Raw genomic sequence first — 26,772 nt, forward strand, 5'->3', positions numbered from 1 at the left:
TGCTTTAATTGATGCTCATTAATTTTATATTTTTTCTTATTAATGTTCTTGTGTTAAGGTTCAGGATTCTTTAATGAATTGTGTGTGTGTGTGTGTGTGTGTATGTACATACATTAATTTCCCCCCCTTTTTTTTATTAAAGTGTTCATGCTAAATACAAGTAGGCTTTTTTTCTCACTCCAAACTTATGAATAATAGTGTAACAGATAATCTTTTGTTATTTATATATATTCGTTTAGTTTATTACAAGGACAATGCATATTAACATGACAAGTCAAAATATGCCAGAGTTAGCCAAGAGGCTAGTTTTCATCTGCAGTCCTAGGCCAGATGTACAACAGGCAACCTAAAAATACAATGCAGATACAACAATTTAATCAAAACATAAAAAAATATAACATAATACAACAAACCCTACAGTTTCCAAAAGCAACAACAACAACAAAAAAATTAATGTTGACATATTTATTTTTATATTTATATATACATTTTATATATATATATATATATATATATATATATATATATATATATATATATATATATATATAATGCTGTTCAGTGAACTTTCTATTCATAAAATCACCTTGAACCTTTCCACTAAAGTATGACATTGATAATAAATCAGTATATTAGAATGATTTCTGAATGATCATGTGACACTGAAGACAGGAGTAACGATTTTGATCAAAGGAATAAATTACATTTTAACATATATTCAAATATATTTATATTGTAATAGTAAAACTATATTACTGTTTTACTGTATTTTTGAGCATAAGAGACAAACATGAAATAAAATCTCGATTATTCCAAACTTTTAACCACCAGTGTAAATGAACTGTGCTCGGAATAATAGTTTTAGCCCGGCACAGACTATAAAATCAATAAGCAGAAAAGAAATACAAATGCATTTATGTCTGTTATACAATAAGTATCAGTCGTGCTGCTGATATTCAGAATGAAAGAAAATAAAAAGAAAATAATAAAAAATGTAGTAAAGGTGACACGACAAACGTTTCGCGCCGCATCTTTCTCGACTCTGCCTCCATATCGACGCGTCGCGTCGCGTCCGCCGCCGCCTCTCACTGCGGTATTGCGCGTCAGCCGCGCGTCACACGCCCTGAGAATTAACTAGTTGTTTCCCTCCAACCGCGACGCGGATTAAATAACTGAATGCTGCAAAGAATAAAAGCTGAATCCACGCGTTTCCCTTGAGCTGCTGAGGTAAGTGACATCGCACGTGTGTTTGAAGGAATCTCGATTTGGGGCAGGACGCATACGCGCGCGACCCCACCTTTATATGTATGACAGCCTGAAGGTTACACGTCTTCTGGATTTGGGGATCAGTTAGACAAAACGGCACTGTGGTGAGTCCTTTGAGCGTTATTCGTGGCGCGGTTATGCTCAGAAATAAAGTTACATGTTGTCATAGTGCGGGACACTGCGGATGTGAGGAGACGATGAAGATGCACGTTTTGCCCTGCGTCTTTTTAAGAGGCTGCTCCTCTTACCTTCAATGCCAAGAAACCATTTAATATATCATTCGTTGAACATGTGAAATATGAAATACCTGTAAATGATAAAAACGGCATGCTAAGACTCAGTGTAAAGACTCACTCTTAAAACGTCAGCATCATTATACAGATTTGAAGTGGTCTAGTGAAATATCTCATTCTGTATGCATTAGATACCGGAAGCAATATTAGGGGTTACTCAGACTGACACAAACCCTCTGGACATCTTTATAAAGCTCTTCTGTAGATGGATTAAATATCATAAATCTACTTCAATATATCTTGTGTCTAAAAACCTCTCCCTATGAAAGGCTTAATGGAGTTTTAGTAACTTGAGGACATGACTTGATTCCTCAGAGATGCTGTCCTATTTGAAAAGATGTCTAGACACTCTTCAGAGAGGGTTATGAGGGTTCAGAGGGATGTATAAATGACTGGTTTCCATAATCTTTCACGTCACATTAGACTTGTCCTTTTATTTCTTTCTTTTGTTGTAAAAAATAATCTTGTCTTGTGGTACAATACCCACTCTACAAAAAGTTAAAGGGACAGTCCACCTATAAATTAACACTCAATCATCAATTTATTTTACTCATCCTCATCTTTTATTTTTCTTCATAAAACAAAAGAAGATATTTTGAGGAATGTTGGTTACAAAATCAAAGGGAACCAAAACTGTTCGGTTACTAACATTCCTCAAAATATCTCCTCAAGTTTATACAAATATGAATGTGATTAAATGATGACACAATATTCATTCTTAGGTGAACTATCTTTTAATAGTTAACCTAATAGACAACCTTTTATAGTAGTCAAATATATAAAACTATAAACTAAAGCCTAGTTATGTCTACAGTCATCTCAGATTGACAGTATCTTATTTTGAGCAAAAATATCAAAATTCTGATTTTGAGCCAATTTGCAGGTCCTGTTGATCACTCTTATATATGGCTTATAGAAATGGGTTATAGAAAATAGAATTTCTGACATAAAAATAACAAAAAGAGTATTAAAGTCATATTTGTTTATATAGCACTTTATACAATACAGAATGTTTCAAAACTGCTCCACGGGAATAAAGAGGAAATTAGTAGCATTATAAAGTTTCAACAATAATAAAACAAGTTCACTTTTATATGTAAATGAGCTCTATAGAGGATAAATGCCATTATTTGGGTCAATTGAGTCACGTGGTTTGATTCAGTTCAATGGCAGTGTCAATCAAATTACGAAACTAATTCTATCCAGCTATACAGCAGCTCTAAAGAAGACAATAGTGTCATTATTCAGATAAGTTGACTTTAACCATGATTCAGTTCTATTCATTAATTTCCTTATTAATGAAACGACTCTACCGAAGACAACAGTGTTATTATCCATTTCTGTTTAGTTCTCACCCAGTTGTGTCAGTGCAGTCAAATACATCTTTTTCTGAAAGTTAATATTCTTTTAAGCCCCTTTTTAATTATTGACTAATTAAAGGGGGGGTTAAATGCTCGTTTTCACTCAATATCCTGTTAATCTTGAGAACCTATAGAGTAGTACTGCATAACTCCAAAAAGTCTTTAGTTTTATTATATTCATAAGAGAAAGATAGTCTGTACCGTTTTTTCCAGGAAAAACATGACCGGCTGGAGGCGTGACATGTGGGCGGAGCTAAAGAATCACGAGCGCGAGTAGGCTTTTGCTTTGAGAGCGTTTGGAAGCTGTGACATTACCGTGAGGACAAAACCAACCAAAACAAACCATGGCTTACAGTCAGATTCAGCCGTTTATTTATGATCCAGAATCAGATCCCGAGGCTGAAACTGAAAGAGAGCAGCAGCAGCAACGACTCGCTCCGAGCGGGGCTCGAACCCTGGTCTCCGGCATGGGAGGCAGACACACTAACAAGAAGGCAGAGATATTTGAAGCAGTTTTACTCACCGCCTGCGGTTCCAACACACGATCGTGACCCTTTTTCGTTGGGACTGCATCATCCTTAAGAAATAAACGATACGCAAATCCGTCGTCAAACTGGGCTTTGTTTGTAAAACAAGCATCTTCGAAATGCAGGGAACAAACACAAACACTTGCACAACTCCGTTGATGCTCTGTAAAAATAAACTCCATCCACTGGTCCCTTAATGCTGTTTCTCTTTTGGTAATCTGTGCAGGGTTGTCTTGCCCTGGCAACCAAAAACACACTTCTTTTGTGACATTTCGCGACGCTCTCGCTCTGATCAGTGAATGTCTGTGCTCCGGCAGAAGTGCCTCAGGACCCATATAAGGAAATTCCGCTCCATACTCGAAAAAAACTTTCCGAAACTTGTGACAAACCGGAAGGAGTATTTTGGGAACAGAAATACTCCTTCAAACGTACAACTTAATTTTTGAAACTTTGTCCATGTTTAGCATGGGAATCCAACTCTTTAACAGTGTAAAAACCTCTGTATGCATGAAATAGCATTTCACCCCCCCCCTTAATGATGTAATATGAGGATAGTTTTTATGTTCACTTGGTCAGTTTACGGTTAGTAACGATAAATAACTATGGCTGCTTTACAAGTCAGTAACCACATATCTGAGATTGTAGGTTACGAGTTCAAGAATAGTCCACTGAAAGCATTTATCTAATTCGATCAGTGCATCCCTGGACCTCTGGGCCTCACATAGGCCTCACAAAATATCATTTCTCAAAAGCAGTAACCTTTTAATGGTCTATCAGGCACAAATGACACCATGAGCATGACCTTTTTCTGTTCAGCTCATGCCTTTTCATTCCGTCCTGCACTGTCATCAGTCTCTTCTCTTTCTGTCTCAAACTGATTCTTTGATATTAGCATAGCCAGGCCTCAAACTGACGGACATTAGCATGGGCATGGAGAGTCAGGGCCCCCTGCGCCCTGCAGGAAACCTGACCCCAAATCAGCTCAAGACATTTCAGAAGGTGGAGCCGAAAGCACTCGGGGTGAGTGTCACAAATCTCACACCAAATCCAGGACAACATGCAGGAATATCTTCCATATACCAGATGTCCAGTTATTTCGCAAAAGCCACTTTGTTGAACATCTTAAACAATATAAAAGCATGACGTTTATTGCACGGAATGGCTTTGTAATACCTGAATTTAGAAAAGTTTGAAGTTATCCAGGGTTTCAAGAGACAGACCTCATAACTGAATCTCTGAATCTTTTATAAAACCGTTGAAATGGCCTTTTTGGCAGCCTGTCGAGTTCATTGAGCTGGTTGTTGTGTTGGTTCAGTCCATTCAGATCATCATCGCAGTCTTGTGCTTGTGTCTGAGCAACACCATTCTTCAGCTCTATGAAGAGGTTCACTTCTCTCCTGATCTCATTGTTGTGGTAGTGATCGTTGTTCAGGTAAGCCGAATCTCCTCATGGACTTTGAAGCAGAATGTTTCGTCTGAGATGAATCCAGTTGTCACGAAGGATGTTGCAAACTTCAGTGATTCTTTTGTTATCAGTTGCTTGTGTCTGGATCCATCTTAATCCACGCTGGAAGATTCCCGTCTCTGTTCTGGGTGAGTACAAGTTCAATGAATCTACCAACCTACCCACGACTCTGAACCCTCGCTAGTCAGCCTGTTTACAGTTTCCATAAAAGTTGTCTTGTCTTGTTTTGTTTTGGAGCAGATTGTGAAGGTTTAATGCTTATGCATAACTGATCAAAATTAGTTCTTTAGAAAAATATGGGTTTTGTCAATTTATGATTTTCTTAAAAGCTGTTTTAGCTGATTTTGGAGCAGACAGTGCATGCTTAATGTTTATGCATACATGATTATAAAGGACAACTTTTTAAAAAGGATGCTTTTCCAAGGATTAGGAAGCAAGCTACAGTATAGAAGATGTTTTGTGTAAGTGCATTAGTTAAAGTCTGTGGTAGTTAAGAGCTTGCAGAAGAGGTGATTCTTCATCTGCTTTTTGGAAGATGTGATGGTCTCAGCAGTTCTGGTGGAAGTTGGAAGAGGATGTGTTTGGTTTTGGAGCCAACAATTACATAATCACATATCCATCACACATGTGAACTACTTGAAATCTGTCAAGCTTCAGTCTATACAAAGAGAAAAGAGAGTTTACAGGGGAGTTTATGATCTAGCCCTTTCACAGTTCCACTTGTGTACCTCCATTGGTGTTATTTCATAGTTTGATGATGACTCTCAAAATGTGTAAAAATTGCATCCAAACTGTTGACTGGTATTGTTTTTCAGTATTTTTCCAGTACTGCATGAAATGGAAATGCCTTTTTAATTTTTCAGTGTTTTATCAAATGACAGTAAATGAGGTGTAGAGTAACTTCTGTCTGTCCCGTCATGTGAAGGTGAAAGCCACACTGGTGTCTCACCTGGTCAGTGCAGCGTTCTCCACTGCTGTTCTTGGGCTGCTGTCCCGTCACCTGCCGTACCGTCAGGACACGTACCACTGTGAGCACTGCAGGAGACTGGAGATCTATGCTGTGGTGAGCTCACACATCTATATAGACCTGTTGATCTGTATACAGCATATGAAGATGAATGCATGGGGGTGAGTTTTGGGTGCATTGGGAAGGATAAAACACTGTAAAGTGGGTATGATGTGTTGAACTGGCCACATCAAATTTCTTGTTACAGTTTTTTCTTAAAGCACTTCCCTTGATGCCTTTTCAAAGGACTGTACCGAAGTGCAAAACGTAGCATCTTCAAAAGTTTCAATAATTTTTTTTTTTTTTTTTTTCTCGGTTTGCTTAAACCTTACATTAAAAGTATACATATCATATGATTAGACCTGTTTAATTTTGCAGCAGTGTAAGAGCATAATGAATTGAATGATTGTGTTGGAATGCAAATAAAGCTTTTAAGTTAATGTTGTTATTTAGTTCCTGAAGTAGTGACTTCTGATTTGATGTGGGACTGTGTATATAACTTATACTTTATTAAACTGCTTTAAATTGGAAAGCACTTTAAGCAATTCGATTGGAAACTGAAAATGTGTGATTGTAATTGGTTTATCATAATGTTCAAATATTGAGATATATTTATAGATATGAGCTGTTGGCATAATCACGATGATGGTTTCACATCTCATTACTGCTTTGTAATGTTTGATAAATTTAGAATAAACAGAATAGTGTAATAACCATGATGAAATGGACCCTTTGCACTTGGTACAGACTTTTTTCCAATGAAGTAGAAAATGAATCAAATCAGTGACCTCAAGGTATTTGGACAGTGAAGTGTAACAAAATATTTTAGATCTAAAATGGAAAATGCTAAGAATTTCCATAAAGAGCTAAAATATAAAATGATAAAACAGGATATTAGGAAATTTGAATTGTTTGTTTAAGGTTATATATTTGGTCGTGTTTAATTATGTGTTTATTTATTTTTATTTTAGGGGCTGTAAATCTTTGACTGAGAGGCTGCTCATGTTTATTATTTTACATTAACTCTCTTTGGGCAAGATTTACTAACAGCTTGCACCTAACCCTCGTTTGGCTTTAGAAACGTTAACAACGCAGTAAAGGATTAGCAATGAAAAGGCATGGACAGGGCATTTTTACACCTGACCTTAAAGCATACGCATTTCAGGAATTTCCCTTTCAGATGCAACATTTATGAGAGGAGAGCGTTTAACCCTTATGCGTTGTTGGGGACGCTTTCGTCCACTAGGGGGTGGAGTTGAGTCTTATTTTGGCCACAACTTTCTCTGTGTTTCAGCTAATGGAATGATTTTTGGTGACAAATCTTATTTTGACACATATTTTTGGAAAATGTTAAAAAACTTAACAATACAGTGTGGGCAAATTCACTACCCTTTTGTTATGTTCGCGGATGAAAACATCCACTAAATGAAAAATTCTATTGTTGGTGGTTTTCCCTGTTGGGAAGAAATAAAATTTGTTATTATTTTACAGTTGATCACTGTGGTCCCACCTTTAACCCTTTAGATAGGCCTGTGCAAAAAAGCTAAGTTTCTGACTTGTATATGGAGATATATGGAGTATAACAGCAAATTATAGTGGATAATTATAGTTATACTCAATTATAGTTGAGTGGATGTTCTCATCCTGAACATAACGAAAGGGTAGTGAATTTGAACAATGCACAAGGGTTAAATGAAGGTGATTTACTGATATTTCCAAAAATGGCATATATTAACCCACTTTACACCTATGTTATTAGTAGATTACACGCACCTGATTATTATTGGCTCGTGCTTGTTTGCTGCCCTTATGCTAATGTGCACTGCTCTTAGTAGATTGTGTTGGTCATTGTGGAACTGACAAGTTTGCGTCTGTGTTCTGTAATGTGCACTCTCACGCTAATGTGTGCTGACACCATTAGTCTGACACCAACCAAACACTCAGTAGAGCTATGTTATTTCAGTAAGAAACATCTTTTATAATAGCTGTCCAGGTGTATGTATGTCCTGTGTCCCAATCTCAGAAGTCCAAAACCTTTCTGAGGGCACTGTAGTTGTGTAACTGTAACAGTTTTTCTAAATTGACTAATTGGGCGTGCTTGCAGCTACATTTGTATGAGAAAAGCTTTATAGCTACACTTACAACATTATTTTGTCTTTTGTCTCTGCTTTTCCAAAGCAACAAAATTGTTTCAGGAGGTGCAGTTATACTGTCGAGAGAAATTGTAAAGTAAGTAATTCTTACCTTTATGTTTGCTTCGTTTTCATGAATGTTCTTAATTATATGCTGATAGAAAGAAAGAAAAACAGATTAATTGAAAGTAACATGGTCCTTAAAAAAGGCTATCGTTGTTTCTTAAGGTGACAAAAAATCTGATCAGTCTTGTGTTTTCAGTTTTGCACTTTGGGCCAGTTGTTTGAAAATGCTCCAGAATGAAAGATACCTATATTTAACAATATCTGCTTTACTGATGTGCTTGGCCACTTCCTCGAAGATTAAATCTCTCTGGCAACTTACTAACATGGACTTGAGCTTTGATGGCTGTGGTTATTATTTTATTTCTTTGTTTCTCTGTCTGTTTCGGCTGCTCTCAGCTCTTGATCGATGGCTTCTTGGCCACACTGGTTCTGTTTCTGGTGGTGGAGTTGGCGATCTGCATTGTAACCATTTTGTTTGGACTAAATGCTCTGGCTAAAGGCGGCGTGCAGGTCAGTTAAACACATGCAAAATAAAATAGAAGGACTGAGAGACTGTGTTTCAATATATTCAATGATTACCTTATTAAATCCTTATAAAACTCTTTTATATCACATAGCAGAATAGTATAGACTGTTATCAATAAAATTACATCATCAACAACAAAAGCCATCTTTACACTGCAAAGGTGGAGCAGAAGCTGTGTCTGACATGCATTTACTGTTTAATGCTGCTTAAAGGCGGCATGTATTTACACAACAATTGCATAATTATGAGGTAATGATGCCTTATGGTACAATTATGATACAAAGATGTCATCACTCTTGCTAAAACTCTAGTTATGATGAATTAAAAGAAATGTCTGTGATTGGATATAATTATGCAGTAAAAAGAAAAAATATATGTAAAAAGAAATATTTGATTCAATATTTGTCAAGTCAAGTCACCTTTATTAAAGGGTTAGTTCACCCAAAAATAAAAATAATGTCATTAATAACTCACCCTTATGCTGTTCCAAACATGTAAGACCTCCTTTTATCCTCAGAACACAGTTTAAGATATTTTAGATTTAGTCCGAGAGCTCTCAGTCCCTCCATTGAAGCTGTGTGTACGGTATACTGTCCATGTCCAGAAAGGTAAGAAAAACATCATCAAAGTAGTCCATGTGACATCGGAGGGTCCGTTAGAATTTTGTGAAGCATCGAAAATACATTTTGGTCCAAAATTAGCAAAAACAACGACTTTATACAGCAGTGTCTTCTCTTCTGTGTCTGTTGTGAGAGAGAGTTAAAATCAAAGCAGTTCACCAAATCGAACTGAATCGTTTTAAACGGTTCGCATCTCTAATACGCATTAATCCACAAATGACTTAAGCTATCAACTTTTTTAATGTGACTGACACTCCCTCTAAGTTCAAACAAACCAATATCCCGGAGTAATTCATTTACTCAAACAGTACACTGACTGAACTGCTGTGAAGAGAGAACTGAAGATGAACACTGAGCTGAGCCAGATAATGAACAAAACATTGACTCGTTCACGAGTCAAGAACCGTTTCTGTCAGACGCGTCCGATTCGTGAACCGAGGAGCTGATGATACTGCACATGTGTGATTCAGCGTGAAGCAGACCGACACACAGGGCGTCTGAACTGAACTGATTCTTTTTGTGATTGATTCTGAACTGATTCTGTGCTAGTGTTATGGGTGCGGGTAAACCAAAGGCTTGAATCAAGGGCAATCATCGCCAATGACGCCATTACGTCGAGCGCAAAAGAACCGGTGAACCGTTTTCTTCAACCGGTTTATTGAATCGAACTGTCCGAAAGAACTACTGGTGATCCCAACACCGATGCAACCGGTTCTTGACTCGTGAACGAGTCAGTCTATTATTCATTATCTGGCTCAGCTCGGTGTTCATCTTCACAGCAGTTCAGTCAGTGTACTGTTTGAGTACATGAATTACTCCGGGATATTGGTTTGTTTGAACTCAGAGGGAGTGTCAGCCACATTAAGAAAAAGTTAACATCTTAAGTCATTTGTAGATTAATGCGTATTAGAGACGTGAACCGTTTAAAACGAATCAGTTCGATTTGGTGAACTGAATGATTTGTTCGCAAACCGGATATCCAGACTGCTTTGATTTGAACTCTCTCTCACAACAGACACAGAAGAGAGGACAATGCTGAATAAAGTTGTTGTTTTTGCTATTTTTGAACCAAAATGTATTTTTGATGCTTCAAGAATTCTAACTGACCCTCTGATGTCACATGGACTACTTTGATGATGTTTTTCTTACCTTTCTGGACATGGACAGTAGACCGTACACACAGCTTCAATGGAGGGACTGAGAGCTCTCGGACTAAATCTAAAATATCTTAAACTGTGTTCTGATGATAAAAGGAGGTCTTACATGTTTGGAACAGCATAAGGGTGAGTAATTAAAGAGCCAGTAAAATGAAAATTCTAAGCTTCCTATCACTGTTTATAAGTCCTGTACAATAGGTTTAAATCCATCCAAGTTTAAAAAACATTGTCATTTTGTCAAAACATCATTTTAAAATTACATCAATTCTCAGAGATCCCCAAACGGTTCACGCGAAGCTGTTCAAAAGATTCAGTTTCCTTAAACCCCACCTTTCGGTAGCATACTGTGTTCTGATTGGTCAACTGACATAGTCAGGTTTGATTGGTTGTTCCGCACACACCTCCACGGTAAACTATGCGTTAGCATCTGTTTGGGGTGAATTATGTCTTATTCCTCTCATCGCGAAGCAAACAGTAAAATAAAAAACTTGAACAGTCTCACTGCTTTTTCTTCTGTGTGGGTGTATTCAAGCCGCGCGCTTCAGTTTGAATCTGAATAGCGCGTTCAGCGCGGGGGCGTGGTCACATTAGATATAATGAAGGGAGACGTGAAAAACGACATCGCGTTGTTTTCATATGGATTACTTTATCACAGAATATCTGTTAGCAGCACTTGTTACACTTCATTTTAATGACGTGTTTGTAAATGACGATCAGCGCAGACAGGCTGCAGACAGCACACATACTGATAAGACGCTCGGGAGAAAACAGACACATAACTTCATAATCATACTTCGTGTTGTGATTCGGAGATGCTTGTTGGTCTAAATAAAGTTGGTAATGAACCCTCTTTTATGGCCAAACGCTTTGAAAATCCCGTCTTGTACTCACCGAGATTAGAAAAGCAGTCATCAGTTAAATGTTGTGAACACAACAAAAGGGATTTGTTGTACTGCTCTGGTATTGTGGTAAAAGTGAATTTTAGCCATTGGTTCTTCTGATCTTCATTCTTTGGCAGTGAAAATAAAACAAACTTGCCTTTACAATTAAAAACACTCTGTCTCCTCGACATGATGCTCTCACATCTCACAGCGTCTGTGCGTGGGGGGGTGGGGGTGGGGGTGGAGCAGGTCAGAGGTCCGTTTTTCCCAACACGGTAGGCGGAGATTATTATGCAAAGTGCTCATAGTGACGTACATAGAGATGGGCAAAAGATTTGAAATCTATAACGATATGTATATATCTGTGTGGCTCTTTAATGACATAATTTTCATTTTCGGGCGAACTAACCCTTTAATATAGTGCTTTTAACGATATAGATTGCAACAAAGCAATCATAGATTTGTATGATTTTTTTTTGCTCACATAAGCAGATCTAAATGTAATTCCACAATCAACACTTTTCATGTAATTTAGCATTTCACTTTAATCCCGGTAGCCGTAAGAGTTTGTGAATTGTGAAGAGACATTTGCCTCTTTTTCTTAAATTTATGGCACATTTTTGTTCATTTTGGTGGAATTTTTGCCCAAAGCCTCTGTTTTTTCCAACCCTGCATGGTGTTTAATACATGTTAATTACTATAGCAGATTTGGTGAACTTCTATAATTGTGATAGTTTTCAGAAATATATTTATTTGTATTTTTATATTTAATATGATGTGATATAATACTTTTCTACAGCTTCCTGGTTTCAGACAGCATGCTGCCCAATCTCGCCCTGAGGCGAGCACCCCTCGCCAACATCAGGTACACCCAGAGCACCTGTATTGTAACATATGAGATTTCAGTTGAGATCCAAGCTTTCTTGGTTTTGGAAACCATCTAATGTAATGCCACAGCCAATCCATTGCTTCCTCATCTTTAACTCTTCGCTTGAATCTGTCAGCCAATCAAAGGTCTGTTTCTTCCCACTCATTCGAACCCTACAGGTGGAGGTGATGGTGCCAGAGGTGGAGCCAATGCCTGAGCGTGAGCCTGAACCCAGATCTGAGCCGACAGAAGAAATCCCTAGCCCTCCCACCGAACCTCAAGTGGCCCCCATTGACTCTTTAACAGACGTTTGACGCTTCGTGCTCATGTGATCTGTTTGTATATTGTATTAGAGATGAGTGAGGCCTTAACATCTAGGTTTTTGTATTTTACTGATGTATGAAATCAACATGATAGGGCTTTATAATATAAGCCATTATCATTATACTTAAAGGGACGGTGCAACCAAAAATAGAAATGAATTTACTCCCTCATGTTGTTTCAAACCTGACTTTCTTTAGTACACTGAAAATGGATGGTGGACCAAGGCTTGTCAAGCAAAAAAAATAAAAATAAATCACCATAAAAGCAAAAACAGGAATGGTTCATATAACGTGTGCACTATAACTCTGAAGTCATACATTTATGTCATCCATTAAAATATTGCTTGACTACTGTGATCCCTGTTCATGTTTACAAAAAGAGCAATTGAGACATCCTACTATTATTTTGCCCTTTTGCATTCCACTTAAGAAATAAACATTTATTAAAAATTGTGGGTTTCGGAAGACATGAGGGTGAATTTTCATTTTGCTTGAATATTATATTACCTGCTATAAAAGACTGCAGAGTTCCTTCAGGTCTGTTCAGCTGATGGACTTACAGTGTTTCCAAAGCAGCAAAGACTGATATTCATCTAATACTCAGGGTCAAACCTTGACACTAAATATTAAACCTCTGCAACTAATGTAGCCTGAACCCATGATTTCACAATACTTGTTTTATCTGCTATTGTTAACTTTCAATCCTTTAAAAAAAAGAAGATAATTTTCTTTTGATGCCGTGTCCTCATGACCTTTTTTTCTTGCATCTGTTTGCATTATAAATTGTTATTGGTGCATGCTTGTATTCTTCCTTGCATATATTTAATCACTCAGAGCATAAACTGTGCTGTGTATGGCGATTCTTGCAATGGCAAAACAGCTCTTATGCAGCATTTTATGAGCACTGAAACAACCCTATGTTTAGGTTTTATGATTTGGTTCTGTGTGAATTAGATTTGACTAAACATTTACACTATTTGGGGTATCATTTTTCTTTTTCTTTTTTTAATTCCTTACAACTGGAAATCAATTGCATTTATTAATCAAAGAGTGTGGGAAGCTTGACCGTTTCTTTGGCTGCAATGCAAACACTGCAGTTTTTCAAGTGTCTTTTCAGAACGAAGTACTAGATGAAGCAAATAACATTAACAAATACAGAAAGATCATTGCATGACTGGTGTAATTGTAACACAGCTCCAAGAGAAAACCAAATGTGGTGTGTATCAAAGGGAAAAATTTATTTAAACAATGCAAGCATGCAAGGGTGGATCCACATAATGCAAGACACTATGATCAGGTATTTGGTTTGCAAGAAGCTTATTTTAAATGTGGATTGTATATCATGCCATCTTTAAATCTTTGTCAGGTGTCATCAACAACTACAACAAACTATATTGCAGATATTATCATGTTAACTGAGAAATGGCACTCACCACTGATCTGCAACAAATATTTCCATCAAGCTAACCTACTAACAAGCAAAAAAGCTCTGTATGATATGTTAATATATGTTAGATATTGTAAAATATTCCCACGGTTCATTTGGCCTCTTGAGTGTTCGTAAGCTGTGGAAAATCTAATGGCATTATATGTATATTTAACCTCTATGCTCAGAAGAGAATGACAAATAATAACAATATGTTAACAATAAAATACATGCAAGTTGGGCTTGCCTTTTTACTCCCTTTAAAGGAAAAAGAAATAAAGTGTCTCCACTGTTAATATCAAACAGTGGCGTGAGTTCCCTAGACAGTATGTCAGTTCCTGATCTAATGTCATTGGTGCTAGTACTCCAGAAAATCCATTTGGTGCAGGATGAGAAACCACGTTTTCATCTTTCATATAATCATTCTGTAATCTTCAAGGAGCAATGGATGATTAAATGGAGAGAGTAAGAATAGGGCTTTAATGCGTCATCTTTGGCCCTTTGTTTGCTTGCTTATTGTCTGACAAAGCTTAATAGTTCAGCTAACAGTTATTGTTGTACATTACTTACTCTGCGGTCTCACGGAATGGCATTTGTAGTATCTCTCAAGTATCTGAATTCATTGTATGACAGTAAATGTTACAAATCAGTCATGAGTCTTCAAGGAAACTGTTGTTTATTACAGATCTAACAAACCAAAGCATTTTTACTTTCGTACCTCTTTTACACAGCATCTCTTCATGTTCTGCCCTGATCACTCCACCTCGTCTTGTTGAATTGTGATTTTTAAGCATGCTTTTATGAGTTTCCACTAGATCATGATCAAAGAAATTAAGATGGTATTGGAGAACATTCTCATGCTGTTTAAAGTGTATTTTAGTTGATGAATGGACTTATTAAATCACTTTTATGCACCAACAATGTGAGATTATTGTTTCTTATTTCACATTTTTATCTTTTTAGTGGATAACATACACCTTGTAGCAATAAATTGGTGTTTATGTTGGTTCTATTCTAGTCTATTGTTAATTTTTCACTTTTTTTATGCATTTAGGGTTAGGGTTAGGTTTTTAAGTTTACATTGTCATGATAATTATTATTACATAATATTAATAATATATATGCATAATTTAAAGACTATGTCTAAGGGCGTATGTTTACAGGCTGGTTAATTATACACAAAATATGCAGCTGTTTAGTGAATATCACATTAAGAACTGTTTAAATTGTCGTGATGTTTTTATCTGCTGTTTGGACGGCACCCATTCACTGCAGATGATCCATTGCTGAGCAAGTAATGAAATGCAAAATTTCTCCAAATCTGTGGATGAGGAAACAAATTTAAGAAACTAACCTGAGCGTATACGTGCAATTTCAGAAATGTCAATGTCCTTTTTGGGTGAACTGTTGCTTTAAAAATTAAATGTTGCAATATAATCTCAGTTTTTAATACTCAAGTTTCAATAATTGTTCAGTCTCTTCTTACAGAATGTGTAGAAAGTTCATGGTCGCCAGGATTTATTTTACACAAATGCTCAGGTTACAAAATAAAAACAAAGAAACATTGCGATATACAGAAGGAAGGGCAGCCAGATGAGTTCCAGAGGTCCCTCATTAGTGTTGATTAAAATTGCATCTTCTTCATCACTAAGAGACAGATCCTTGTGTTAAAAACATACGTAAGCAACCTAAATGCACCTAGCAAACAATCAAACAAACATTGCTGGTGATATTGCTATATATTCCCGTGTGAAAAAGAGAAATACACTTATACTTTTGAGTCAATTGCAATTAAATGAAATTATATTATACAGTAGTTTGAACTTATATTAAATGCATTGGTGCATGAATTCATTTTATTAATATTATATTCATGTACCATTTTTGTAAACATATTTTGAATATTTGAAGTGTATAGTTAATCAAATTAGGCACACTTCTTTTTCACAAGAGTGTGAATCGGAAATGTATAAAATCTCCATGCTCACAAAAGTGTTTATAAATGTGACGGTTCAAATCCTCTCTGATTAATAATCCACAAATAATGACTTTATTGTTTCTGATCACCTTGTGACGCAAATTTGTTTCTAAAGATAGAATTAGGTGCAGCACCTCTGACTTTCAGCCAAAGAAATCCACAAACACTGCTTGAGATGTTTTATTGCTATAAAACACAACTGGCATTCTATTGAAAGTAGAGACATCCGGCATTGCAGTTGTTTTCTTTCTGCTTTGGCATGATCACTCCCGTTGTGTCTATTTTGACACACCAATAACCAGGTTTAAATGATCTTTTACACATGCTCTATATATTACATATATAATGTTATATAATATAGCCCCAAAACTATTTGCCTAAAATATGTAAATGTCTGTGCTGGAAACAAGCTCTCTGCCTTTGCTTTTAAAATGTATCTGGGAGGAATGTTGCTATATTGTGGAAGAAACTGGAAAGTTGGAAGAAGCATGAATGATGCAAGTTGCTGGGTTAGAGTATTGATAATTTTTAATCATCTGCATGTACTTTGAAATGATTACTAAATCTGGAAGTCAATCTTACAATAAGTTTTATGCACTGAAAAACATAAAAACCTCTCCAACTCAAACATTACATATCAATTTTTCAATTGGCCTAATAACATTTCTAAAATTAAATTCACAATAATTCAGTTTGGACAATGGAAACATTTAGATATGATCACCAATTCACACAAATTAAATTAGGCCAACTGAAATGTTTATTTATTATTATTATTATTATTTATTTATTTATTTATTTTGATGTGATCAGTCAATAGAAAAATTTTAAAGGGGGGGTGAAATGCTCGTTTTCACTTAATATCATGTTAATCTTGAGTACCTATAGAGTAGTACTGCATCCTTCATAACTCCAAAAAGTATTTAGTTTTATTATATTCATAAGAGAAAGATAGTCTGTACCGATTTTTCCCGGAAAAACACGAGCGCCTGGAGGCGTGACGTGTGGGCGGAGCTAAAGAATCACGAGCGCCAGTTGCGTTGAGAAGCTGTGACAGCTGTGAAGGCTGAAACTGAACGAGAGCAGCAGCAGCAAGGACTCGCTCCGAGCGGGGCTTGAACCCGGGTCTCCGATGGGAGGCGGACGCACTAACAAGGAGGCAGAGATATTTTAAGCAGTTTTACTCACCGCCTGTGGTTCCAACACACAATCGTGACCCTTTTTTCGTTGGGATTGCATCATCCTTAAGAAATAAACGATACGCAAATCCGTCGTCAAACTGGGCTTTGTTTGTAAAACAAGCATTTTAGAAATGCAGGGAACAAACACAAACACTTGCACAACTCCGTTGATGCTCTGTAAAAATAAACTCCATCCACTGATCCCTTAATGCTGGTTTTTCTTTGGTAATCTGTGCAGGGTTGTCTTGCCCTGGCAACCAAAAACACACTCCTTTTGTGACATTTCGTGATGCTCTCGCTCTGATCAGTGAAGTCTGCTGTGCTCTCTCTGCTCTGCTATACGGGAGCGCGCGCTCTTCCGGCAGAAGTGCCTCAGGACCCATATAAGGAAATTCTGCTCCATCTAACGTCACACAGAGCCATACTCGAAAAAAACTTTCCGAAACTTGTGACAAACCGGAAGGAGTATTTTTGGAACAGAAATACTCCTTCAAACATACAACTTAATTTTTGAAACTTTGTCCATGTTTAGCATGGGAATCCAACTCTTTAACAGTGTAAAAAACTCAGTATGCATGAAATAGCATTTCACCCCCCCTTTAAGCTGCGGTAGGTAACTTTTGACGCTCTAGCGGTTAATAAACAGAACTGCTTGCGTCTTGCGGAAGAACATTGTAGCCCGAACTACTTCTCTCTGTTTATGTCAGTGACTACGTTTACAAGCTGTTAAAATTCGGGTTATGTTCGGGTTAAGGTCACTATTTGGGTTTCTGAAACATTCGGGATAACCCGTTTACATGCGTGAGCAGAGAGAGTTACTCCTGTATACATGGAATGTGTAATCAGTCGCCAATATCCCGAAGTAAACGGCGACGCACGGTTAGCGTCTGGACTTAAGACGTAATACGCGTCATTTCCGATTCTTCTTCCTGTATCCAAAGACTCAAAAGACCAAGGCTGTGTCCAAATTCAGGGTCTACATCCTTCGGAGGACTCATTTGAAGGATGTTACGTCACAGCGCCGCGACGAAGGCTGTCCAAATTCGTAGGATCCTTCAAATGCGGCCCACAAATGCATATTTTCAGTGGTTTTCTAGTTAGGCATTTTGTTTTAGCGTTAAGCATTTTTTTCTTTTACATTTGTACATGTATATGTAAAAAAAAAAAAAAGTTTACTTTCGTAAACTAGCTTCTTCCTTACTGCCTGTGTGAATATCCCCTTACACACAGCTTATTTGTTAGTGATTGAAGCTGTTTTTAACGCTTCTAAGGACGAAAGAGCAGACAGAAGTGTTTATAAAGCTCTGGGGAGAGAACGATGAGCTCTTCACCCGTGTCTTGCTTAGCGCTGTCACGGTTGCTAGGCGACAGGATATGAGCAACGGGTAAGGGAGGGAACTGAAAGAAGGGTAGGCTGTCCAAATTCACAAACACCGACTTCCGGTTTTTGCGGTCGTCGGAGGACCCATCCTCCTTCAACCGGGTAGGAAGGATCCTAAGGAGGATGCAGACCCTGAATTTGGACACAGCTCAAGATTCCTTGTGAATAGAACATGCGCAGAACACACATTTTGATGGGGATATGCCGAAACACGTTTACAAGACCAAATATTCGGGTTAGAAAAGGGGTACCCCAGGTATAATATCCCGTTTTTTTAAAACCGGGATATGAGCATTTCCAGGTTTTTGCCGGTGTTCACATGGCCGTGCGCGACCGGGTTATTGCTAATATCCCGGTTTTGAACGGGTTATTGGCTGCATGTAAACGTAGTCTATGAAGAATCACAAAGGTACTGGGTTACTCCGCCGCGGTATTCCCGAAGCAATCTAAAATAGTCCGAATATAAACACTTATTATAGGTGCACCCTAGTGATTCAGGACAAGCTTAAAACACTGTCTGGAAAATGGATTCATGGTGTACTCGCTTATTATATACAATTTTTTTCAATTTGAACACAAACAAAGTTACGGACCGCAGCTCTGATTGGTTGTTTTCTTACCGGGAGCGATGTATTTCTGCAAATGGCAATAGGACACTGGGAGGAGCCAGAGGAGCTTGATTTTTTTCACAGATTATCCGTCTCATATTCTACTGTCAGGACATAATGGGGGGAAGTCATGGCCTAATGGTTAGAGGGTTGGACTCCCAATCGAAGGGTTGTGGGTTCTAGTCTCGGGCCGGACGGAATTGTGGGTGGGGGTAGTGCATGAACAGCTCTCTCTCCACCTTCAATACCATGACTTAGGTGCCCTTGAGCAAGGCATCGAACCCCCAACTGCTCCCCGGGCGCCGCAGCATAAATGGCTGCCCACTGCTCTGGGTGTGTGCTCACAGTGTGGGTGTGTGTTCACTGCTCTGTGTGTGTGCATTTCGGATGGGTTAAATGCAGAGCACAAATTCTGAGTATGGGTCACCATACTTGGCTGAATGTCACTTCACTTTCACTTTCACTTAATGACAGGTTTAACAAATATGTAAAAAATATATTTTTACAAAAGTTACCTACTGCAGCTTTAAGTTGGAGAGGTCTGAATTTTTTTTTTTTTTTTTTACAGTGTGTTGAACAATTAGTATTTTGATTTACTTTTATGTACTTTAACATTTTAGCTTATGGATATATGTTTTAGTATCAGGATGATGATGCACAAGGGAAATAAATAGAAACATCTTCTCATTTAGTTGTTGCTACTGCTTCTGGCTAAACTTTCACATAATGTATGGATGACTTGTTATCATTCTTATTCATATCTTTCATGTAATATATTATGATAACTAAATAACCACTGACAGACACAGCAGAATCCCAGTAAAAGAGATGCATCTGAAAGGTTAAATTATTTTTTCGACTCATATGCAGGCATATTAATATTCAGTATGCAAACGGAGTGATTTCACTCAATTAGACTATAGGTTTTAATGAAAAGTTTAAATGTCAGAATTCTATTATTCAACGATTCATGGAATTAGTGAATAATGATACACACTTCAGAATAAAAACTGTAATTTTTAATCCATAAATCTAAAAACATTCATGTGTCCACAAATGTGTCAAATAGACAAAAAAGTATTGATATTCAACATCACAGATCACTACTTTCCCAGAAACACAAAATTAGATTAATTAACCTCAAAACTGTTTCGCCGGACTACATTTCATGAATGCTGATATTCAGATGAAATTAACGAATAAATAAGACATAATTTCATCATGTATTGTATGAACTTTATTTATAATGTAATTGATAATATATTGTTTTGCTGAAGTATTGTGCATTGAAGACAACAGTTCTTCCCACAGAAAGTGTAAATAAGTGTATATGACCATACAGATAACTCGAATTTCAAATGAAAAGACATTTATGAATTGATAAACTTGTAATCTGGAGATACCAAAACCCCACATAAAGTATCAAACATAAAATCTTTAAATTCAAGAGATCTACTCTCCTTCTGTAGCCTAAGATATACTGTAAAAGCCACCGGGGCAAGATGTCACACAGGGAAGTATTGACATGTAATTTAGTTGGTACAGTTTATTAATTGCAATTGCAAACTTTGTTTTCATATTTAGCATGTATTGATTGTTTAACCTTTGTCACAGTTTTATGAACGATTTTGTGTTAAATGTGTTTTACTGGTTAAATTTCACAAACACGCCACTAATCACCATGCACACTTGATTGATTGTATGACTGTAGGACAGTTGAAACCTAACCTGGTCAATATTTAGTGGAGTATTAAGTGTGACAACTAGCCCCGGTCTTATGATGTTCCACTGAAATAGAGTAAGAGATGCAAAAGTTCACAGACCCAAATCCCATATCTGTGCTTCATAAATAGTACAGAAATAAATAGTTTTCTATTCAGTTGAGTATAATACTTCTATTAGAGATGGTAATGATGCCACATGTTTAGAAACTTGCTGAAGAACCCAGCATCTATGAGAGAAACCGCTTTTCCATCCTGACTCTTCATGGCATCAGTTACTCCATGCCTCTGAAACAAAAGCCATATCATTTACATTAGTAGCAGCATATGTGTGTTTGCAACAGATATTGACAACTGCGATATCACTGCGAGTGTTTAACCAAATGTCTTCAAGCTGTTTCAACGTGCTATGTTTTACAGTTTTCCCGTGTTGACATTTGTCAGAGAAACACTACGTACGTAGCAGGTCTTGGATTGTAAACAACATGTGAAATACAGCAGTGTAAAGGGCATGTGAAGGGTGAGTTTTAATAGCTTAAAAAAAGCTTAAATACTTTTTAGTCTGTTATACTTGCAATATGAGGGTATATGAGTATGACTCATTCGGTTTCATTTATTTGTTCATTTATTGTTCATAAATAATAAATCAGTCACACTCAATAACTATTTTTAATTAAAGCCAATTAATCTCAAACTATTTAAATATCCTCGAATAATTGCTTCCACTCATCACTGTATTATTTAAACAGAGCTTAAAGCGATCTGTAATGAAGCCTCTCCCTGGCAGTGCTATAAATCATCTCTATTCATTATTCGACAGCGCAGTAACATATTAATCGTAGGTGAAAGAACTGAATACATTGGGTTTAATCCTAACGCAATGGTAGCTTTATGAAATATATTTACTAGCATTAAATCCTCTCTTTGTGTTGGCATACTGAGCAAACATTACGGTCACGATGGTAAACAGTTCACTGAATGAAGGGCTTCAGCTGATGTTAACTAACGCAGTTTATGTATTTAATCTGCTTTGTGTTGTTGCTGTCTCTTTGTTCATATTGAATAGATCTGCAGCTACGCTTTTACCTGTGAGCCTCCATCATAACCAAACCTGTTAGTCCCTGGTTTCTGAGACCAGCTTGATTACATTGTAATTTTAAATATCAATAATAATAATAATTCTTATTTTGTTGGTAAATGCATGAATTATGTATATAGAGGCCTATAATAAAAGTATAACTTGTGGATGCCTATATTAGTATTTATTGATAAAGAGTTTATTTCCACCTCTCTTACAGTGCTGTTGTGGTTTTCATCTCTGATGGTTCATGTAGATCCCGGATTGGTTGCCATGTTGTGCTTCCGGTTCTCCCTGCAGAAGAAGAAATCATTTATTTGAGCTCACTTCAGCTGTTGTAATAGAATCGTTAGACAAACATCTTATGTTATTATGAATTTATGAATAACTATTTAATAAGCTTAATAAGAGCATTGTATACAATCAAGGCATAAAAGATGCACTTAACGTGTAATGTGATATTCTGATAATTTGATCACTCAAAACCTCTGCTATAGCTCTAAGATTTTAAACTGTAGACCATTGTATATATATATATATATATATATATATATATATATATATATATATATATATAAGATATTATTTAAGGTGGTCAGAAAAGAGAAATATTTGGCATCTATCCCACTCACAAAGCAGCCTTAAAGGAATAGTTCACCCAAAATAAAAATTTTGCTTAAAATATCCTCATCCTCAGGCCATTCAAGATGTAGATGAGTTTGTTTATCCGTCAGTACAAGTTTGGAAAAGTCCATAATGCATCTTCCAGTGAAAAGTCCATCCCCTGTTGTCCTCTCACATCAAAATCCACCCATTTAGAAATCTTTTCAACTGTTTTCGCTTGTAAACGGTGCTTGATCTGTGCATATTTCTCCCCTGATTCAGATAAGATGACTTTTTCACTTGAGAAAGCAACATTATGGATAGAGGTCTCATATTTTAGCAACAGTTTAAAGATAAAAACATAATGATGATAATGAACTTAATGATATACACATCTTTTCACTTCACAAGATGTTAACTGGTGGACTGGAGTGATGTGGATTACTTGTGGATTATTGTGATGTTTTTATTAGCTCTCTTTCTGGCGGCACCCATTCACCTAAATGCTAAATTTCTCCAAATCTGTTCGGATGAAGAAACAAACTCATCTACATCTTGGAAGGCCTGAGGCAGAGTACAATTTCAGAATATTGTCACTTTTTGGGTGAAAAACTCCTTTAAGTATTTTTTATTTAAATGCAATGCCAATGTAATATAACCAAAAGCATTATAAATGTACATAAAAAACACATATAAAACACATTGCTAGATACTAACAATGATAATAACTATTGAAACAGATCATCACAGACAGTCTTTGAACATGGACCATTCGTTTCTGTTTGATAATCTAAATCACAGTTGTCTTAAACTGATTAGAAATACTTTTTTTTTTTTTGACTAATAATTAATAAATCTCTAGTTGTACTTATATCACAGCCCTGTTCTCACCATGTTCCGGTAGTTGGGGCTCTTCTCAGGTGTGTTTGACATATATGTGGGATTGGCGAGATGTTCTTTGAAAGACGTTCTCTCATACGGCGTTACGGTTTGTGTTTCTTCCTTTTTTTCTTTTCTCCTACAGCACCAACAGCATAACTGGAGAGATGGAAATGAGGTAATACATTATACCATATCATAGCACTGACATTGTTCAAATGTAAATGTATAAAGTATTTACCAGTAGCATGATGATGAGGAGAAGCAGGATGATGATGCACGCTAGCACTAACAATGCAATGGCCCAACCAGGAAGCCCCTGAACAATAGGTTCTGCCACCGGAGTCGAGGATTTTGGAAAAAGCCAGGAAGGTGTGACTATTTCTGCATGGAAAATATATAGACATTTTTGAATTCATTTATGATAAAAATTAAGGTTTTAAACACCATGAATCAGTAACAAGATATAAACCTAAATGTGTTGGACTAATTACATTTTGTACTTGTGTTGATTGAATATGGGTTAATATGATTCAAATTCACACTGAAGAATCAGAAGGGAGCCAGGTGATAAATACTGCATCATGAATACTCACCAGCAGTGTACTGTCTGTTGACTGCAAGACCGTTCACAAGAGTCTTATTATCTATAGCCCTCAGGAACAAATATTTGATCACAACATTGTTGATAAAAATGGTCTGGAACTGGATGGTACAATTTGCGATCACAGACCCGTTACTGAAATCAAATCAGAAACTATATTTCAATTGAATGCAATATTTAATGCAGTAACATCAACATTGTGCAAAAAAAATTACATAGTTCAAAATAATATACTTATAATGTTTTCTAAAACTTTACTGCATTTTAACTGCAGTTAAATTTTAAATCTGTTTCGCGTATTCATATCAAAAGCAATTCGCTGAACTTAAGAGTGCTTTTTAAAACTCATTACATTTTTATATGCAATTTCATAATTACTTCTGTCGTCTCTGAAATTAAAGTGTAATTCTGAATCTATTGACAAGGTTTTACGATAAACCAAAATATTCTTTAATGTCATGTTGACACTTGTATTTAAATATCTTTGTAATTACAGAATTGTAATGATGAAGTTTAAATTTAGTACATTTGAAATACTTATGTAATATCACAATATAGAAGACAAATATAATCAAGTACTTTACATGTGCTTCAGTATGTTAATCAACACATCAAAATATGTGCACTTCTATAAAACACAAATGGACACATGATGTTTTAATAAAGTAAAACTTTTAATGATACATTATTGCAATGTGCACTTTTTATTGTTAAGAAGCCGTCATGAAAATATCTTTCTTTAGATACACACAAGTGGCAATTTCATTTCATTAATATTATATTATCTTAAAGTACAAATTAAGCACACTTCTTTATCACAATTTATCATTAGTTTCACACTCATTTAGGACGAACAGACAAACACAAATGACGTACCTGAAGCGCATGTTTGTCAGTCCTCTGTAGGTTTCTCTTGTGTCACAGTCGGAGCAGTTAAAGGCTAAGTCCAGCTGCAGAGATTAAACAAGATCATGCTCACAGGATCTCTCTTTGGGTCAACAGCTTACATGTACTGCATATGTTGTTACTATTATCTATACAATGTCAGGTCTAATCAATAAATCTGCACTGACATTTATTCATTGATAAAACACGGGAAACACTTACAACTCCAGCAACCTCTGCATACAGGTGCTTGTACTGCTGTGAGCTTGTGTTGAGCAGAACGTCGCTGAAGACACGGTTGTTGATCTCCATGCAGAGGGAGAACGAGTACAGGGGTGAAGGGTAGTTCTGGGGCTCTGCCTGGACCTCCTCGAGGACTTTTAAAAGACTGTAGGGCTCAGCACCTACAAACATAACATGACTATTCATTGCCGTGTGAGTAACCATCTTATGTGTGTGTGTTCTCTCGCTGTGTGTGTGTGCGTGCGTGCGTCTGTGTATGTATATATATATATTACAATTAGTAATGAGTAAACTGTGACCAACAATGAGAAACTGCCTTTAGGGGCTTTGTATTCTGGCCTCTTTATGATCAATCACATTTTTTATAAATAGAATTTGATAAAAGTCCAATGGTGAAACATGATTAAGAATTTGTATATATTTGTATACTAAGATAGATAGATAGATAGATGGATCAAAAAATGATTGAGATCAGGCATTTTCCAAATAGAATATAAAATGAATGTTTTATTTGATTTATTTTTTTATTGCAAAAGTAAATTATTTTAACAGCTAATTATTTTAGCACGTTTCCTAAATGGTGCTTTTTAGTTGTGTTCTTTATTTAATTGAATTTTTATCAATTAAAAATGGAACAGATGTGAAAGTCTTAACTATTAAACTATTATTCACTGCAATCTAACAGATTTTTAAGTCACTGAATAAAATGAGGAAAAAAGTGAGTTACTGTACCATAACCATTTGTCCACAGTTTGTTATTTCTATAGTGAAATCCTCAAGTTGTTTCATTAAATGCAGAAGTCGATTACCTGTTGCAGAGAACAGCAGGAAGAAGAACGCAGCCCCGGTATAATGGAATCTAATGTGCCTCATGCTGAAGAAAGTGAAATAGGATTGAGATTCACTGGATGGTATTCCTGAAGAGCTCCCAGTCTCCAGAGTGGTACTGATGGCTAATGAAGCATAACCTTTTATTTGCACAGCTTTTATATACAGACGGAATGTCAGCTGTCAATCAGTCGTGGATGGAGGTGTGGCTTAATGGACCTAAAGTTAGTAACAGATGATGAATCATAATAATTCCTTTGTTTTACTCTATCCTCTTTTTCATTGTTCTTCAGTGAGATCCATGGACTTCTGTCAAAGCCATTTTGTTTGACCTGCACGCACTGCACTATTGGGTGTTTGCGTCAAAACGGTATAACGTGTTTAACCAGGGGTTAATGTGACTGACACTGGTCTGCTGCACCCTCACCAGAGGGACACATGTTACCTCACTGCACAGGATGTGTTGCCATGGAAACATACTGCTAACAATAGGAAACTCCTTATGATACAAATCAAACTTCTGACATAATAAAAATCTAATGTGGAGGCATGATTAAGAATTTGAGTTTTTACTGAAAATCAAATTACTATAGTTACCTAAAATTACATGTAAAAATCTAGAATGAAATTTAGTTATTTGTAATAAAATAAACATTTCTTAAAATAAAAGCAATACATTTTTTTCATTAAACAAAGATTAAAATGGAATAAAAAAATAAAACACAGTACTAAAACTTATATCAAAATTCAAACAAACTGATTTATAAAAACTAATAAAAATAACACTTATATACATATACAGTGGGGAAAATATTGTTCCCTTTCACGTTATGTCGATGACCGACTAACTGGGATATCGCTTCAAT

At 36.4% G+C, this 26,772-nt stretch overlaps 1 protein-coding gene and 1 long non-coding RNA gene across 6 annotated transcripts; one reads left to right on the forward strand and one right to left on the reverse strand.

Annotated features, from left to right (window-relative positions):
- Positions 1 to 1,090: 1,090 nt before the first annotated feature.
- On the forward strand, positions 1,091 to 14,838 carry LOC127935003 (high affinity immunoglobulin epsilon receptor subunit beta-like). 4 transcript variants are annotated; one of them, XM_052532580.1, is made up of 9 exons: positions 1,091 to 1,227; positions 4,340 to 4,467; positions 4,763 to 4,879; positions 4,984 to 5,040; positions 5,838 to 5,975; positions 8,097 to 8,147; positions 8,513 to 8,626; positions 12,100 to 12,165; positions 12,348 to 14,838. In XM_052532580.1, the coding sequence occupies exons 2-9, from the start codon at positions 4,372 to 4,374 to the stop codon at positions 12,480 to 12,482; spliced, it is 774 nt and encodes a 257-aa protein (XP_052388540.1). In that variant the 5' UTR covers positions 1,091 to 1,227; positions 4,340 to 4,371; the 3' UTR covers positions 12,483 to 14,838. The 4 variants fall into 4 exon arrangements, with proteins under 4 accessions (XP_052388540.1, XP_052388542.1, XP_052388541.1 ...); XM_052532579.1 differs by having other exon boundaries at positions 1,120 to 1,370; XM_052532581.1 differs by lacking the exon at positions 8,097 to 8,147 and having other exon boundaries at positions 1,119 to 1,370.
- Positions 14,839 to 20,122: 5,284 nt separating this feature from the next.
- LOC127934917 (uncharacterized) lies at positions 20,123 to 23,684 on the reverse strand. 2 transcript variants are annotated; one of them, XR_008147937.1, is made up of 4 exons: positions 23,588 to 23,684; positions 23,359 to 23,505; positions 22,083 to 22,158; positions 20,123 to 21,074 (listed from the first exon to the last, which is right to left on the reverse strand). It is a non-coding gene; the product is annotated as an uncharacterized LOC127934917 (long non-coding RNA). The 2 variants fall into 2 exon arrangements; XR_008147938.1 differs by having other exon boundaries at positions 22,074 to 22,158.
- Positions 23,685 to 26,772: the final 3,088 nt, after the last annotated feature.

The sequence above is a fragment of the Carassius gibelio genome, chromosome A19 (genome assembly GCF_023724105.1).
Source record: "Carassius gibelio isolate Cgi1373 ecotype wild population from Czech Republic chromosome A19, carGib1.2-hapl.c, whole genome shotgun sequence".
Taxonomy (NCBI): Eukaryota; Metazoa; Chordata; class Actinopteri; order Cypriniformes; family Cyprinidae; genus Carassius; species Carassius gibelio.

What these genes read in the sequence shown, in the direction of transcription:
- LOC127935003 (XM_052532580.1), top strand. Translation starts at nt 4,372, where the DNA reads ATGGGCATGGAGAGTCAGGGCCCCCTGCGCCCTGCAGGAAACCTGACC. An exon ending in TGGTAGTGATCGTTGTTCAG is followed by an intron (nt 4,880 to 4,983) that starts GTAAGCCGAATC and finishes TTTTGTTATCAG; the next exon opens with TTGCTTGTGTCTGGATCCAT. An exon ending in GCACCCCTCGCCAACATCAG is followed by an intron (nt 12,166 to 12,347) that starts GTACACCCAGAG and finishes CGAACCCTACAG; the next exon opens with GTGGAGGTGATGGTGCCAGA.